This window comes from Ammospiza caudacuta, chromosome 26, assembly GCF_027887145.1.
Source record: "Ammospiza caudacuta isolate bAmmCau1 chromosome 26, bAmmCau1.pri, whole genome shotgun sequence".
Lineage (NCBI taxonomy): Eukaryota > Metazoa > Chordata > Aves > Passeriformes > Passerellidae > Ammospiza > Ammospiza caudacuta.
The window spans coordinates 3,501,607-3,520,000 of record NC_080618.1 but is presented as its reverse complement, the minus strand read 5'-3'; the positions used below and the strand labels follow the sequence as shown (position 1 = coordinate 3,520,000).

At 45.5% G+C, this 18,394-nt stretch overlaps 1 protein-coding gene across 1 annotated transcript in view; it reads left to right on the top strand.

Annotated features, from left to right (window-relative positions):
* The window catches only part of ADAM28 (ADAM metallopeptidase domain 28), a 34,912-nt gene extending 18,161 nt beyond the window's left edge, over positions 1 to 16,751 (top strand). The window contains exons 12-24 of the mRNA XM_058820069.1: positions 749 to 926; positions 2,487 to 2,576; positions 3,782 to 3,977; positions 7,113 to 7,215; positions 8,005 to 8,161; positions 8,750 to 8,830; positions 9,347 to 9,425; positions 12,034 to 12,124; positions 12,452 to 12,551; positions 14,093 to 14,155; positions 14,386 to 14,463; positions 15,289 to 15,351; positions 15,951 to 16,751. Coding sequence (XP_058676052.1) covers positions 749 to 926; positions 2,487 to 2,576; positions 3,782 to 3,977; positions 7,113 to 7,215; positions 8,005 to 8,161; positions 8,750 to 8,830; positions 9,347 to 9,425; positions 12,034 to 12,124; positions 12,452 to 12,551; positions 14,093 to 14,155; positions 14,386 to 14,463; positions 15,289 to 15,351; positions 15,951 to 15,983 — 1,312 coding nt within the window. The 3' untranslated portion in view covers positions 15,984 to 16,751. The remainder of the gene's footprint in view (positions 1 to 748; positions 927 to 2,486; positions 2,577 to 3,781; positions 3,978 to 7,112; positions 7,216 to 8,004; positions 8,162 to 8,749; positions 8,831 to 9,346; positions 9,426 to 12,033; positions 12,125 to 12,451; positions 12,552 to 14,092; positions 14,156 to 14,385; positions 14,464 to 15,288; positions 15,352 to 15,950) is intronic.
* Positions 16,752 to 18,394: the final 1,643 nt, after the last annotated feature.

Sequence of the window (18,394 nt, the reverse complement as noted above, 5' to 3'; positions counted from 1 at the left end):
TATTACTTTTATATATAATTAAATATATATTATTAAATTTATAGATAGATAGATAGATAGATAGATAGATAATGTTATGTATATGTATATAATATAATATAATATGAGATATATACTATTATATATAATAATATATATTCTATATATAATAATATATATATTCTATATATAAATATGTTATTCAATATTAATTTTTATATATAATGGATATAAATGATTACATTTATATAGAAATAATTTTTAGTAGTATATATACTATAGTATACTATATAGTATATATACTATATAGTATACTATATAGTATATATACTATATTATATATAGTATATATAATATACTATATACACTATATAGTATACTATATAGTATATATACTATATTATACATAGTATATATAATATATTTAATATAGAAACATATATATTAAATATTACTATTATATATAATTAAATATATATTATTAAATTTATAGATAGATAGATAGATATAGATATATAATGTTATGTATATGTATGTGTGTATAGATATAGATATAGATATAGATATAGATATAGATATAGATATATAGATATAGATATAAAATGTTAGATATATAATAAGTATATATAAAACATTAAATGTCAAATGTGTATTTAGAACAATGTTTCCCCCAAGAGCTGTGGGGACAGCCTCATGTTCAGTTCTCCCCAAGGATGTTTCACTCCCTGCCCGGGCCCATCCCACCATAACCCCTCCTGTGTCCCCGCAGCTCGGTGATCCCCAAGGAGTTCAGCTCGTGCAGCCTGCAGAGCTTCGAGTCCTTCATGCTGGCCGACATGCCCCGCTGCCTGAGCAACGTCCCCGAGCAGGGCAGCATCATCGCCCCCGCCTCCTGCGGGAACGGCTTCGTGGAGCGCGGCGAGGAGTGCGACTGCGGCACCCCTGAGGTACCTGCGGGGGCACGGGGCTCTGCCCACGCTGGGCTGCTGCTGGCTGGCTGGCCCTGCGGTGGACGCTGCTGTTTGGCAACCCTGGTGTATCCCTGAAGCAATTGAAGTCCAAAGATAAACATAAAATATATTGTTTCAGTGAGCTCTTCTAATCATCAGATTTTTTTTGAATGAGGGCTTCCAACTGTTGCTGCAAAATTTGCGTCCCAGGGTGAAAAACGCCAATCACTTGTTTTTAAAATTTTTAAAAGTTTAATAGTAATAAAATAGTTAAAAAGAATAGTAACACAATTAGAGTAATAACAATTTGGACAAATTGAATAAGGACAATATGAGACAATAAAAACAAAGAGTTAGGGACGTCCGGGTACCTTTTCTGGGCATCACGAGCCCGAAAAAGGACCCCTGCTAACAAAGGATTAACCCTTAAAAACAATAGCCCGTTGCATATTCATTCACTTCATACGTGATGCATAAATCCCATTCAAACACAGGATTCTGTCTGGGCAGTGTCAGCTTCTTCCTTCTAATCCTAACAGTGCCTCCAAGGCGGGAAGAAGTTAGTTTCTTCTCATAAGAAGTCAATAAATTCTTTTTCTCTGAAAGGTCTAGGTGTCCTGTGGCTGTTATCTCTCTTCTTGTTAAACAAAGCATCTTACATAGCATAGTTTCTATTTTAACAATTTTTATAACCTAAAACTATATTTAACACAGTACTTAAGAAAATTAATGCAGCATTATTTTCTAACACAACACATATAATATTCATCTTAATATTTGCGAAAAGCCAATCATAAAATACATGCATTTTTCACACCAGTAAAACTAAAACAGGCTGAATTTTGGCTTCACATGTTACTGCATGTGATTTGGAGCTGCCCAATGTTTCAAATAAAAAATACAGACTTGGAATGAAAGTTCCTGCTCAAGTAAATGTTAAGTCATCTTTCTCTTTTCTAAACTCAGTAGGCTCATGACTACTCTCTGTTGTGTATAGATCTCAATGCCATTAATAACACCATGATCCCATGGCCACACTGGCAATGCCAGCCTGGTAAAATGGACATTAACAGTAGGATTCACAGCTACTCAATTAACCCTGCTGCTGAGCCATTGCTAATTGCTATTGAGCCATTGCTCAGCAAATCCAGAATGGCTGGCAAGACCCTTTGGGGTATATAAAAACAGTGCCGGGCAAAGGAGTTAGAAAGCTTAAACTCTACACAGTCTCTCATTATTCTAAATGAATTCCTTGTAATCTGAAAGCTCTTGCTGAAGCAGAAATTGTGGTCATCAAACTGCTGAGCTGGGATGACTGGGGATGTGCTGAGTGCTGGGAAGGATGAAGCCCTGTTTTGTCAGGAGGGTGGCAGAGGAACTGAGAGTGGACAAAGCCATCCCCACAGCTCAGCACAAAGCCCCAGTTCCCTGCAAACCTAGGCATTTTAGGGAAGGTGCTCCCCAAAAAAGCCAAGGGTGGGTGCCAGACTTCCGTCCCAGCCAGGGACAGTGGTGTGGGGTCCCTGTCCCCAGCTCTGACTTCTGCTTCTGTCCCAGGAGTGCACCAACGACTGCTGTGACCCTGAGACCTGCAAGCTGAGCTCAGGAGCTGCCTGTGCCTCCGGGGAGTGCTGTGAGAACTGCCAGGTGAGACCCCTCCCCAGTAAGAACTGCCAGGTGAGACCCCTGCCCTCCCCTATGAGAACTGCCAGGTGAGACCCCTCCCCAGTGAGAACTGCCAGGTGAGACCCCTGCCCTCCCCTGTGAGAACTGCCAGGTGAGACCCTTTCCCTGTAAAATCTGCCAGTTGAGACCCCTCCCCTCAGAGAACTGCCAGGTGAGACCCCTGCCCTCCCCTGTAAAATCTGCCAGGTGAGACCCCTCACCTCCCCTGTGAGAACTCCTGGGTGAGAAACCCTCCCTCTGCAGATCCTCACCCCTGCTGCAATAAAGCAGGAACTCACCTTGCGCTGGTCCCTGTGTTGGACAGCACTGCCAAGGGCACTGTCATGGAGTCATGGAATGGCCTGGGCTGGAAGGGACTTGTGGGATCACTGATCCAACCCCAGGCCCTGCACAGACACCCCAAAATCCCACCCTGGGTATCCCTAGAGTGCTGTCCAAACACTTCTGGAGCTCTGGCAGCCTCGGGGCCGTGCTAGCACCCTCTGGGGAAGGAGCCTTTCCCAAAATCCAGCCTTTCCCTGATCCCCAGCCATTCCCTCCCTGGCACAGCTCCAGCCATTCCCTCACATTCCCTCAGGTGCTGTCACTGCCCACCCCAAACCCCCACCATCAACTCCCTCAATCTCCCACCACCCTGCAGAAATGAGCCCTTTGGTTGGCCATTTTCTCCTGGCAATAAAAGCTGTGGCACAAGAGGCAACCCCTGAGAACTGACAGATCCAACACGAAGTGAGATATGGATCCTGCTCCTCACACAGCCTGTGTGTCACCATTGAGCAAGAAATGACACAGATTCACTGCAAGGCTGATTTGCAAAAGAGCAGCTTTAATATGAAAATTCTCTTCTTTCATAGATAGATTTGACTAGATTTCTACTTGATTGGCTAATTAACAAAAACTTTCTCACAAACAGTCCTTGAGAAGAACAGAAAGAGTAGGAAAACACAGGTTGTTTATACTAACAAGTTATCATTGTTCTTCTACAACTCCCTAAAAAGTCTCCCAAGCCCACTGTGAGCACACAAAGCCGTTTGCTCACTCTCTGACCAGGCTGTTGCCCCCACCCCTGTGCAGTGAGGTTTTCCTGCCTGTTCCAGCCCTCAGCTGGGTGGTTTGGGCAGTGTGGAGGAGCTGGGTGCCGAGTGTGGCGTTTGCTCCCTGCGCAGTTCAAGAAGTCGGGCTCGGTGTGCCGGCCGGTGAAGGACGACTGTGACCTGGCTGAGATGTGCACGGGGCGCTCCCCCAGCTGCCCCGAGGATCGCTTCCGTGTCAACGGGCACCCCTGCAGATTTGGAGAGGGCTACTGCTACATGGGCACCTGTCCCACCCGTGACAGCCAGTGCAAACATGTCTTTGGGCCAGGTGAGTTCCCCGTGGCACCGAAAATCGGCTTGGCTCGGGCACGAGAGACAGGAGAGGGAATTCTGCATCACATCCTCAGATCCACTGCACCTCAGGAACTGTGGGTCTGCTCTTCAGCTCAGGCTTTGTGGTATTGGCAGGGGTCCCCAGGACGAGGTGAGAGATGAGTGAATCTGACTCCATGTTCTTAGCAGGCTAATTTATTATTATATCACATTACATTACATTGCATCATATCATATAATATCATATAATATCATATCACATTATGTTATGTTACATCATATCATATATCATATATCATATATCACATTGTTATATTATATCACATTATATCACATTATATTATATTACATTACATTACAGTACATTACATTATATTACATTATATTATATTATATTATTACATTACATTATTATAATATAATAGTAATTTATTAATAATTTATTATATATTATATATATCTAATATCTAACTTATATAATAGGTATTATAATAATATATAATATATAGCAACATCTATACTATTATTAATATAATATAATATAATATAATATAATATAATATAATATAATATAATATAATATTTATAGTAGAATATAATATGTTATGTTATGCTATATATTATACTATACTAATATATAGTATAGTATATTGTTGAAGTGAGGGGGAGAACGACCATTGTGCATCGAACTCCGAATTTATTGATCGATCAGTCACTTTAAATAACAGTGTTAACGAACTTCATGCATATTCCAAAATACAGCTTTATGATAGGCTAACAGAGAAAACTCTAACCACTCCTTTTGTTTTACAATACCGTTGATTGTTTACATCAAACAAAATCAGTGTTCTCACTGTGATACGAACGGTTCTCAAAACTTCCATAACTGTTCCCAGGGTGCCATCTTTTCCCAGAGAGGATGTTACCTTTGTTATGGGAAGACTGCCTGAGAACCTTATTGTTTATACAATGATGCCTGAGAGAGACTAATTGTTTATAGAAGTCAGGCTGGGAACTGCTTTGAAACTGCTTCACAGCTACCTGTTACTTTTCTCTCAGTTGCATGGCTTCGTGGCCTTTTTCTTTAAGCCATGCTTGAACTAAACTCCCGACAGTATATGTACTATATATATTATATATTGTATATATATTATACTATATATACTATAGTGTGTATATATATATTCCAATCATACTATAATTGGAATATACATATGTAGTATATATATATATATATATATATACTACAGAATAGAGAAAGGATACAGACTGAAGGCTTAACAAGAATGATAATGAAAAACTCATGACTGGCTCCTTAGTCTGACACAGCTGGCTGTGATTGGTCATTAATTAAAAACAATTCACATGGAACCAATCAAACATGCACCTGTTGGTAAACAATCTCCAGCCACGTTCCAAAGCAGCAAAACAGGGAGAAGCAAATGAGATAATATCGTTTTTTCTCTGAGGCTTCTCATCTTCCCAGGAGAAGAAATCTTGGCAAAGGGATTTTTCAGAAAATATGACAGTGACAGCCCATCCATACAAATAATCTCCAGTTTGTAGCATAATTAATGATGATTTTTCTATTTCCTACTGTCAGTGGTTGTAGCTCATGAGCCAGACCTCAGGGCATGGCGTGCTCTGTGCTTTCAGGGAAACGGGAAGTGGGGAGCACATTCCTCTTCTGCAGAACACGTCTGAGTTAGTTGGAATGGAGCTGGGGAAGTGGTTTTGGCCAGATAGGAAAAGGAAATGACTGTCCTTCAAATTAACAGCCAGATTTGGCACATCTGGTGCTTCTGAAAGCAGCATTTCATAGAGCTGGAGAATGGCTTGGGCTGAAAGGGGACTTAAATCCCATCCAGCGCCACCCCTGCCATGGCAGGGACACCTCCCACTGTCCCTGGGGGCTCCAGCCTGGCCTTGGGCACTGCCAGGGATCCAGGAGAGCCACAGCTCCCTGGGAATTCCACCCCAGCCCCTTCCCACCTTCATGGTGTTATAAATGAATACTCCAATTTAATAATTAAGGAAATTTATTAAATAATCAAAGTAGAATTTTGGTAAAAACCACAAGCAATTCGACTCTGAGCCAGGCAATCAGAGTCGGGGAAACCCAGGATTTGGCCTCTATTGCACCAAAGTCCCATGGGTCTCCAAATATCATTTATTTCTAAATGATATTTAGAAATATCATTTAGAAATAAAATAAGTAAAATTGAGAAATAAATATCATTTAGAAATACAGCATTTTGGGCTCTGGAAGGGGCCCTTCTTTAGCATATTATCACAGTTTTCTTTCTTGCTGCCCCGTTTCTCGGAACTGGTGAATAACTGCTGAAATCCTGTCAGGTGAAAATCTTCTGAGATAAACTTCTGGTGTTATTATCTTATATATGGTGCCTATCAAATGCCTCTTGCTGGGGTCTTGTCAGAGGAAAAATCCCTTGAAATATCCATCCCTGGAGACAGTGTCCTCCTGGTGTTTGAATCTCCATCCTCATCACTTAGCCTATTACTGCTTGGTGCACGACACTGCCTTTAGTGCACAAAATGCTGTGGTTTTTTATTTCCTTCAGCACGAATTATTTTATAACATATATCACAACAGAGAACAATTCCTAATTCCCAGCATCCCATCCATTCCTGCCCTTTGGCAGCGGGAGCCATTCCCTGTGTCCTGTCCTTCCATCCCTTGTCCCCAGTCCTTTCCCGGCTCTCCTGGAGCCCCTTCAGGCTCTGAGCTCTCCGTGGAGCCTTCTCCTCTCCCTTGGGCACCTCCAGGGATCCAGGGGCAGCCACAGCTGCTCTGGAATTCCATCCCAGCCCCTCCCCACGCTCATTCCTTCCCAAAATCCCACCCCAATCTCGCTTTTCCCAGTGGGAGCCATTCCCTGTGTCCTGTCTCTCCATCCTTGTCCCCAGCCCCTCTCCAGCTCTCCTGGAGCCCCTTCAGGCTCTGGAAGGAGCTCTGAGGTGTCCCTGGAACTTTCTCTTCTCCAGAAACTCATTTGTGCCCATGACGTGGCTGGGAAAGGCCATTTCCAGAGCAAAGGAAGGAGCTGGAATATCCCCAGTTCTGGTTTGGGATCCCAAACTCACCCTATTTATTGTTTTCCTCCTGCAGAGGCCAGAGAGGGCGAAGCCTCTTGCTACAATGTGAACGAGATGGGGAAGTACTTTGGGTACTGCAGGAAGGAGCAGGGCACTTACCTCCCCTGCAAGAGAAAGTAAGCACTGGGCTGTGGGATGTGCTGGGATTTGGGAAGAGAGGCCATTCCTACTCTAATCAGGAGACAGAAACAAGGAATGGCACAGCCCTGTGTTCCCTCTTGTTCTGTCTGAAAACTGGGGGAAGTAATTTCTAAGAAAAGTGGATTTAAATCATGAGGTGAGAGAGCAAAGGTGTGCACATTATGCCATATCATATCATATCATATCATATCATATCATATCATATCATATCATATCATATCATATATTATATTATATTATATTATATTAATTATATCAATTATATCCTATCCTATCCTATCCTATCATATATTACATTACATTACATTACATTACATTACATTACATTATATATTATTATATGTAATGATATAATAGAATAGAATAGAATAGAATAGAATATAATATAATATAATATAATATAATATAATATAATATAATATAATATAATATAATATAATATAATATAATATAATATAATATATCTGGGCAGGGCTGCTTGGGAGGATGAGTGTGAGGGTGTGCAGGGAACTCCAGGGATTTTGGGATGGGGAATTTGAGCCTCAGAAGTGAAGGAATATGAGTTAAATGCTCATTTCTGTGAATCAATTTGTGTTCCCTGCTAAGCTCAGCAGGATTTAAGAACCTGCCACCTGCTCCAGCCAAGGTGCCACACCAGCATTCCCTGCTGCAGCATTTCCTTGGAATTCAGGCTGCAGGAGAGCCCAGCTCGGGGGGTTTGCTGGGCCTTGTCCTTGGGGTGACAGCTCCTGTTGTCCTTGCAGAGACAAACTGTGTGGGAAGCTGTTCTGCTCTGGAGGCAGGGAGATGCCTCGTGACGGGAGCCTGCTGTCCTTCAGGGCCTGCAAAGGCAGCTTCTCCAGGGGTGGGAGGGACGACCCAGGGATGATCCTGGATGGAACCAAGTGTGGCAATGGGATGGTGAGTGGAGAATCCTCTCTTCCTTTGTTCTTCCCCCTCTTTCAGCCTTGTTGATATAATTCTGTCCTGTACAGGGAAGATTTTAAACAGGGAGGACTGAGTGGACCCCAAACTTCTGCTGCTCTGTTTTCCCAACTTTTATCCCAACCCAGCAGCAAAGCAAACAGCAATTGGCAGCATTCCCATTTCCTTAGGCTTGGCGGCTGCCTCATTCCCTTTACTGACACAAAGATGTGTGGCAGCAGAAACGCAGCTTTGTCTGAGAGGTTAGGAGATCATTAATGTGTTACTGCATTTAATTATTCCCATAATGGCTGTCCTCATCACTGGGTGCTCTTTTCCAGTCACTCCCTTGAATATTCCTGCCTGGAAGGGAGGGATGAGGGATTGAGTGGGGAGCAGTGATGTCTGCACATCTCTGTCACTCTCCTTTCTACAAAACACCCAAATGGAAAATCAACCCCTCATCTCCCACTCCTAAAGGGGTCTGAGGGATTTCCAGAGCTGTTCTCCATCCCCTCCCAGGATAAAGTGCAAACTCTGCCTGTCCTAGAAGCTCCAAATCCCTGTGGTTTGCTCTCATTTCAGGTGTGCAGCCGTGGGGAGTGTGTCCAGGCTGAGGATGTCTTCAGATCCACCAACTGCTCTGCCAAGTGCCCTGGCCATGCTGTAAGACACCAGCATTTGATGTTGTTCACTTTAAAACCCCAAGAAAATGATGCAGATCAGGCTCAGACCTCCTTGCTGACAGTGTTTAAGTCATTGATACAAATCTGTCAAATTTGAGGAGTCAGAAACTTTAAAAATTTTTATGAAAACACATCTCATCTGAGGGAACATCAATATTTTTGCCCAGAAGATGGACACAGCCCCTGTGTCTGACCCTGCCCCTGAGCCATGGTATCACAGCTCTCCTCTTTTAGGTTATTTTGGTTTGGGGAGGAGAATTCTTCTCACATTTGACCATTCAGAGACCTACAGATATAGATTAACTCTATAGTGAAGCTTTCCCTGCAGAAGCAAAAGGTGCATGACATCAGGACTGTCCTTTAACACCCCAAACTGCTCCTTTTTGTGCTAAATTTTAGCTCAGATAAGTGAAGAGATTAAAAAAACCTCTCAGCATCCTCACTCAGAAACTTTCTGAGCCCCCAGACTCACTGGTGTCCCTGTTTGTGCCCCCAGGTGTGTGACCACGAGCTGCAGTGCCAGTGTGAGGAGGGGTGGGCACCCCCCAACTGTGACAGCTCCTCAGCCCTCACCAGTGAGTGCCACACTTGGAATGTGTCCTTTCCTGCCTGCAAGGGATCCCTGAGCATTTCAGCTTTCCTATTTTCCATCTATCTGTAACCCCGCAGTTCTTTAGGCCATTATTACTGCGCCTGAGTGGGTCGCAGCTGGTGAGAGAGAGATGGTGAATTTTGTATTTTGATTAGAAGGTTGAATTTATTTATATATCATATATAATACATTAAGACTATACTAAATAGAATATAGAGAGAGGTTTGCAGAGCAGCTAGGCTAGGCTAAGAATAGATAGAAAGAATCTACAACAAAGTTGTGGCTAAGGACTCAGTCTCTTAGCTTGCACTTTGTGATTGGCCCTTAATTATAAACATAGAAAATGAGCTAATCGGGAAACTCTTGTTACATTCTACAGCATTTGATAATAATTGTTTACTTTGGCCTCCAGAAGACACAGAAATCTGAAAGAAAGGATTTCTGTGAAGAAATGTCTGCGACAAGGCCATAACTCTGAACTCCATATTAATGTGAGCTGCTGCTCTCCCATTTTAGGCAGACACAATTCCTCTCCAGGATTTTAGCTTTTACATTTTCATATATTTGTAATCCTGCAGTTCTTTAGGGCATAACTCTGAATTCCACACCCAGTGTGAGCTGCTGCTCTCCCATTTGGGGCAGACACAACAATTCCTCTGCAGGCCTGGGAACCAAGGACACCTCACTGCCTCAGGGCCCAGAGATGGGAACAAAAGGGAGTTGGGGGCAGCAAACTTGGGGTCAATGACTTCATTACCTGCAGCTGTAATTGGAAGATCAACCCCAATATGCAAATGGATCAAACTTATAAAAGTGTGAAACCCATGACCCATCATCCATTTTGGGTGTAGCCCCTGTAGGATTTAAAACCAGCCTGGATGTGGCATTGGGTGCCAGGGTTGAGTTGAGGTGCTGGGGCTGGGTTGGACTGGATGATCTTTGAGGTCTCTTACAACCCAGTGATTCTGGGAATTCTGTGAATCTGCCCCAAAAGGCACCAGAAGGAGCTGGGAGGCTCCAGGGGAGCAGCCCCGCACCAGAGTGGCTCATACAATTGTTAATTGGAATAATTAAGCTCATCAAGCCCAGCAGCACTGAATCATGTCCTCAGCTGCCACAGGCACAGGTTTTTTGAACAATTCCAGGGCTGGGAACTCCAGCCTGTCCCAGAACTGCACAACCCCTTCCATGAAGAAAATTCTCTTCATATCCAACCTAAATCCCAGCACTGTATCCCAGGGAGCTGATTTCTGAGCACCCCTCAGTCCTGCAGGGAGGAGTAGAGAAGGTGTTTTCCTCTCTAAGCTGACAAGTGATTCCCCCTGGAGATGAGACCAACAGGCTTCTCCTGTTTATTCTTGGAATAATGAGTTCTCTGTCCCTTCAAAGTGGAGCCAGGATCCCATAGGCTTTGCTGTGAGGGAGCTGGACAAGTTCATTTATCATCAGCATGGTCCTTAACTGACCCACCTCTGAGGGAAAATAATTTGTGTTCAGATTTTCACATGTTAAGGGGAAAAAAAAAGCCTTTATTTAATTTATAATATGGAATATTTTTGTTCTCTCTTCACCCTCTCCAGAGCTGTTAGCTCTGAACCTCTGACTTGGTTGAGGCTTTGGAGTAGTTTTGTTGAAAATTGTGGAAGAAACTTTATTTGAGGGCAGTTTGAAGGTCTGCACCCTTCTGTGGGTAACAGTCTCTGGGACAGAGGAGAGGAAGGACAGGGGAGGATCTTTGAGTGTCAATGGAAAGGGCAGGGATGGTTTAGGGTTTGTTCAAGGTTTGTTTATCCCAGGGACAACTCAGGGAACAACTGACTTCAAACATGGCAAAACCAGCAGGAGTTCTCTCCTTTCCATCACCATTTGTGTGCAGGAGAAGAACCCATAGAATGAAAACAGAGATAATAAAATTCCTTCATCAGTGGTGATGGGAAACTTCTTAATAATGGTGAATCTTGCTGGGTGTCTCCCACCCTCAGTGGTTCTGGGATGTTCTAAGAACTGTTTGTGTCCCTGCTGATGTTTAGGAACTGTTTCTGTCCCTGCTGATTTTGCAGGAACTGTTTCTGTCCCAATGCTCAGTGATCCCTGGTGTTTCAGAACTGTTTCTGTCCCTGCCCTCAGTGATTCCCTGGTGTTTAGGAACTCTTTCTGTCCCCGCTCATGTTTAGGAACTCTTTCTGTCCCTGCCCTCAGTTATTCCCTGATGTTTTAGGATTCTTTCTGTCCATGCCCTCAGTGATCCCTGGGGTTTCAGAACTATTTCTGTCCCTGCCCACAGTTCCTGATATTTAGGAACTGTTTCTGTCCCTGCTGATGTTTAGGAACAGTTTCTGTCCCTGCTGATTTTTTAGGAACTGTTTCTGTCCCTGCCTTCAGTGATTCCCTGATGTTTTAGGATTCTTTCTGTCCCTGCCTTCAGTGATCCCTGGTGTTTTAGGATTCTTTCTCTCCTTGCCCTCAGTGATCCCTGGTGTTTCAGAACTGTTTCTGTCCCTGCCCACAGTGATCCCTGGTGTTTAAGGGCTGTTTCTGTCCCTGCCCTCTGTAATTCCCAGATTTTTAAGGGCTGTTTCTGTCCCTGCCAGGCATTGCTGTGGCTGCTGGCGTGCTGGCTGTCCTGGCTGTCACTGCAGTTGCAGCCGTGCTGCTCACCCGCTTCCGAGGCTCCCACAAGAGGTAAATCCTTCCCACATCCACCTAAAACCCACAAACCACAGCCAGGAAATCCCTGCAGAGTTTGCACTGGGGGTGGGGGGAATTAGATCCTGGGAGGGAAGGAAGATGGTCCATGAGATTTGTGGAGGCATCAGAAATGCCATGGCTGGGAGGGGATGGAAGAGTTGAAATGGAGCTCTTGATAAATCCTTAAGAATCCCAATGAATAAAGGGAAGAAAGAAATCAAAGACATGGGTACAAAACACCAGCAGGAGTAAGGCAGGGCCTCAGCTGTGAGGTTTTTCTTCAGTTACCTAAAATTGAGCATGATTTGAAATCTTTGACAGCCACCAGACCAGGAGGGGACCCGGAGCCACCAACCAGGTGTTTGTGGATCAGGAGCAGAGCTGCAGGGAACAGCCTGTGCTGGTGCCACCTGCCCAGAAGGTGAGAGCAGGGACAGCTGGGGACTGTCCCCAGGGCTCAAACCATCAGCCCAAGGGACTGCATTTCCACAGGATTCCCAAAATGCTGAGGGGAGGAATCCCAGGATGAGATTCCCAAAATGCTGAGGGGACAAGGTTGGGGACCTCAGCATGAGATTCCCGAAATGCTGAGGGGAGGCACAGCGCTGGGAACTCCAGCACGAATTCCCAAAAATGCTGAGGGGAGGGACAGTGCTGGGAATGCCAGTTTGAGATTCCCAAAATGCTGCAGGGACTGCGCTGGGAATGCCAGCATGAAATTCCCAAACTTATGAGGGGAGGAATCCCAGCATGAGAGATTCCCAAAATGCTGAGGGGACAGTGCTGGGGATCCCAGCACAAGATTCCCAAAATTATGATGGGAGGAATCCCACCATGAGATTCCAAAATGCTGAGGAGAGGGACAGCGCTGGGGACTCCAGCATGAGATTCCCAAAATGCCGAGGGAGGAATCCCAGCATGATATTCCTAAAATACTGAGGGGAAGGACAGTGCTGGGAATGTCGGCACGAGATTCCCAAAATTATAAAGGGGAGGAACCCCAGCATGAGATTTTGAAAATGCTGACAGGGCTGCACTGGGGAACCCAGCACAAGATTCCCCAAATTATGAGGGGACAGTGCTGAGAATCCCTGCACAAGATTCCCAAATTGCTGAGGGGAGGGACAGTGCTGGGAATGCCAGCATGAAATTCCCAAAATGCTGAGGGGAGGAATCCCAGCATGAGATTCCCAAAATGCTGAGAGGTCAGTGCTGGGGATCCCAGCATGAGATTCTCAGAATTATGAGGGGAGGGACAGTGCTGGGAATGCCGCCATGGAATTCCCAAAATGCTGAGGGGAGGAATTCCAGCATGAGATTCCTAAAATGCTGAGGGGGCAGTGCTGGGGATCCCAGCACAAGATTCCCCAAATTATGAGGGGACAGTGCTGAGAATCCCTGCACAAGATTCCCAAATTGCTGAGGGGAGGGACAGTGCTGGGAATGCCAGCATGAAATTCCCAAAATGCTGAGGGGAGGAATCCCAGCATGAGATTCCTAAAATGCTGAGGGGGCAGTGCTGGGGATCCCAGCACAAGATTCCCAAAATTATGAGGTGACAGTGCTGAGAATCCCAGCACAAGATTCCCAAATTGCTGAGGGGAGGGACAGTGCTGGGAATCCCAGTATGAGATTCCCAAAATGCTGAGGGGTCAGTGCTGGGGATCCCAGCATGAGATTCCCAAAATTATGAGGGGAGGGACAGCACTGGGAATGGTGGCACGAGATTCCCAACATTATGAGGGGAGGAATCCCAGCACGAATTTCCGAAATGCTGAGGGGACAGCGCCGGGAACTCCAGCACGAATTCCCAGAAATGCTGAGGGGAGGGACAGCGCTGGGAATGCCGGCATGGGGAGGGCTCTGGGTCCCCAGTGAGCCGGGGCAGGGCAGGGACAGCCGGAGATAAGGCAGGAGGTGAGATAAGGGCTCCGCCCCATTTGTGACCGTTCCCGTCCGCAGGTAATTGATAAGAAAGTTCTTCCCGTGCCTCCACCTCAGGAGAACAAACCGCACCTTCAGAGTGTGAGTACTTCTGGGAACGTCCCTGCTTTCCTGCGGGATTTGGGAACATGACAAACCCCTGATCCCAAAGGGACATCCCTGAGCTCCGGAGTGGGCTCTGTTTTCTCAGTCACCATCCCTGCACCCCCAGCCCCTTAAAGCATTTTCATGTCCAGCTCCAGGCTGCACATCCCCAAGGAACACGTGGGTGCACACAGAGGGTTAAATGGTTCATGTTCTGTTTTTTCCAGCCTGCCCTGAGGCCCAAGGGTCCCCCACCTCCCGTTCCTGCCCCCAAACCTGGCTCTTCCCACCCCGAGGAGAAGTTTGTGAGTACAACCCTGCAGCTTCACACATCTCTATCAGATCCCAATTCATATTTGCAGCTTCTGATTTAAAGTGAAAATTTAAAATCACAGCTATTCAAAGCACAGGTTTTTAGGGTAGGAATCAATTTTTGGCTGTGTAATCCTAAACTGCACAAATATTCCTCATCAGCCAGGGGGTCCTCCAAGGCATCAGAAACAAACTCAGTAGCTGGAGTTTAAGCCAAGAGGCATTTCAGGTGTAAACACAAAGTAAATGATGAGTAACTCTGCTGCTGCAGGTGCCTGTGAGGGTCCCTGTGTGGCAGAGATGTGCTGGGTCTTACATTTGTAAGAATTCAGAGGAATGGTTCTATTTCTCATTAATAAACCCAAACCATCCTAATTAAAAGGAAATACCTGCCTCAAATGTTCACCATTTCAGCATTTCAGGCCCCTGCCCCCCTGGCAGGATGGTGTAAAATCCATCTTCACTCTGGTCACAAAACTCTGGGGTGGTGCCTGCACAAATACTGGGTCAGGACAATATAAAATGTAAATACAAAGTATAAGATATAAAATATTTCCATGTATCAGTTATAAACCACATTTAAATCCCACTCTGTGAGCTTGGATATCAATATTTAAATATTGGGAATAGCTCAGTGTCTTCTGAAACAGACCTGGCCCCCTTGTATTTGTATTTTGTTGCCCCCTTGCACATGGACAGGTGGGAATTCCTGGGATTTTGCAGCAGGAAAATGCTGCAGGGTGAGGGTGGCTGGGGCTGGGGAGGTTCTGCAGCTGCTCAGAGAACCCCAGTGACATTGAAACCCCATTTTGTTCCAGGCTCCAGAGAGAACAGCTCCTCCTGTGCCCCTTCCCAAAGGCAAACCCCCTCCTCCACCCCAGGTAATTCAGGTGGGAATAACAATTCCCTGGGCATGGAATTCCCATAAATTCTCTGGGGACGGAATTCCCATCAGCTCTCTGGGGTTGGAATTCCCATCAGCTCCCTGGGGATGGAATTCCCATCAGTTCCATGGGGATGGAATTCCCATCAGTTCCCTGGGGATGGAGTTCCCATCCATTCTCTGGGGTTGGAATTCCCATAAATTCTCTGGGGATGGAATTACCATCAGCTCTCTGGAGATGGAATTCCCATCAGTTCCCTGGAGATGGAATTCCCATCCGTTCCCTGGGGATGGAATTCCCATCCATTCTCTGGAGATGGAATTCCCATCAGTTCCCTGGAGATGGAATTCCCATCCGTTCTCTGGGGTTGGAATTCCCATAAATTCTCTGGGGATGGAATTCCCATCCATTCTCTGGAGATGGAATTCCCATCAGTTCCATGGGGATGGAATTCCCATCAGCTCTCTGGGGATGGAATTCCCATCCATTCTCTGGGGTTGGAATTCCCATCAGTTCCATGGGGATGGAATTCCCATCAGTTCCCTGGGGATGGAATTCTTTTACTGCTGGGATTTAACTGCTCCTTTTCCCTGCAGGCTTTAAAGCCCCCCATGAACCCCAGAGTCTGAGGCTTCCCAAGCAGAGCTGGCTGGGCCACCTGAAGTTTCCAGGGACAGTTCATCCCTCGATTCCTCCACTTCTGGCAAAGGCATCCTGGACCATCTCCCTCTCCTCCTTGAGAACTGACTGGAAGGATTTGGGATTTCAGGCAGTGAGGAGCCCTGGTGGTGACATGGAGCTGCTGTCCAAGGGAAGCAGAGCAGAGCCACCACTTGCACTGAGGTGTAAACTGGGAGTAAGTTACAACAGCTGCTGAACACCCCCAGCACTGTGGGTGAGGCTGCTCCTCCTCTGCTCCTCTGGGGCCAGAGCTGAGGGCAGCAGGGACAATGTGGCTGCTCCAGGTTTGGGAATTGCAAACTCTTTTTTTGGCTCCATTTCTGGATCTTTTCCAGCCCTCTCTGCCCTCAAAGATTTCTCCCTCATGTGCAAGTCGTGGAGAAAAACAAACTCTTCCTGCCCTGGGGAGAGAAGTTGTGTCCCCAGGGTCTGAGCTGGACATGGAATAAGCAATGAGACACACTGGGAATGGTTCTGGCAAGATCCTTTGCACTGGATTCTCTCCACAATCCTTAAATTCCCTGTTGAGGATGCCATTCCCTGCAAAACATGGATGTGCTGGAATTTCAGTTCTTCCTTTGAGGTTGTGTTGGATGAGGATGGATGTTACTGGAAGAGCAGAGCTTCCTTCCTCTTTGGATAATTGCTGCTTTATTTGAGCCAGGAACATATTGGAATCTCCACCTGGGTTTGACTGGGGTGTAAAAATCCAGAAGTTATTTTTTATGAGCTGTAATTAATGTATTTACAGAGATTTCTGTATTAAAGTTCTGTCTGAACAGGAAGCAATTGTTGTGTTCTTTCAAACCCATCATGAAGCACAGGAAAACCAGGGTGAAGTGGGGTCATTTCTGACATTGCCAGAGCCCTAAAATTCCCAATTTGCAGTAAAAAGATCATTCCCAGGTGTTGTCAGCCCTGCCAAGTCAGCCAGGAAAGCTGAATTCCATTTATAATGAGGCTTGACAGGATATTCCAACACAGCTTTTCTGCCACCTTCAAATCTGTTTCTTTCTGATTTCCAACCTTTGGGAGTATGCCAGAATTTTCTAAGAATAGTGAGATTTGAAGCAAACCTAGACATTTCTTTTTTTATTAATTATCTTCTGAGATTCAGCTCCAAACCGGGAGCCTGGGCTGCCTTTTCCTGCAGAAAACCAAATCCTCACCTGCTCATACCTGAACTCTCATTCCAGCCCTGAGCAGAGGGTGAGCCCTGGACAGGGATCAAAAATCCTCCTTCAGAGTGACCTGGAGTAGAAAAATATTCTATTTCTCTGTAATTTATATATAAATTTATATCTGATTTATTCCACCCAGAGCAGGTTCTGATTTCCAGCCCCTCCTGCCCCGGGACGCCCGTGGTTACTCCGTGTGCAGCTACAACCTCTCGTTGTGTTGTACAAATGTGACATCTGCTGCTCAAAAGGCTCCACTGCAGGAGGAACAAATCCCCAAATCAGCTGGAATTTGCTGGCCAGGAGCCATGAGCTGCACCTGTCCCTGCTCTCAGCCCCCCAAAAAGCCATTTATTGACAGGTTTTTGTGGTATGAGTGAATATTCCACTCCTCCTCCTCCCTCACTCCACGGGAAAACAAAAATGTCTTTTTTTCCTGTTTCTTTTCAACCTCTGAATTCACAGAATCCTGGAATGGTTTGGGTTGGAAGGGCCCTGAAGGATCCAATTCCAGCCCCAACAGCTCCCACTGTCCCAGGGTGCTCCAAGCCCTGTCCAGCCTGGCCTTGGGCACTGCCAGGGATGGGGAATCCACAATGTCTCTGGAATAACCCAATTTTCCAATTTCCCACCTTTCTTCACCCCACTTTTCCTCCATCTGCAGTGACCCCACTGCCAGGGCTGGCCAAACCTTTCCACAATGGATTTCCCCCTAAAAATGGCAAAATCTGGGGCCGTTTCCATGGTATTCAGCTGGAATTTGCTGGCCAGCAGCTGTGGGCTGCACCTTTCCCTGCTCTCAGCCCCCAAAAAGCCATTTATTGATAGGTTTTTTTAGTTTGAGTGAATATTCCACTCCTCCTCCTCCCTCACTCCACAGGAAAACAAAAATGTCTTTTTTCCTGTTTCTTTTCAACCTCTGAATTCCCTTGCATCCCAAACCCAACCTTCTCTGTGAAGGTTTTCAGGGAGTTCTGGAAATCCAGAGCATCCCAACAGAGTGAATTCCTCTGGAATTCCTCTCCCACCCTCAGAATTGCACACTTTTAAAATTCTTCTTCTTGGGGACTTATTTTTTAAGGGTTTTTCATGGATTTTGTCCCCAGGAGGCAAAGCCCTTGACATCTTTAGTCTTTTACTTCCTCTCTTTGCTTGTTCTTAAAAACTGTCAGGTTCCCTTC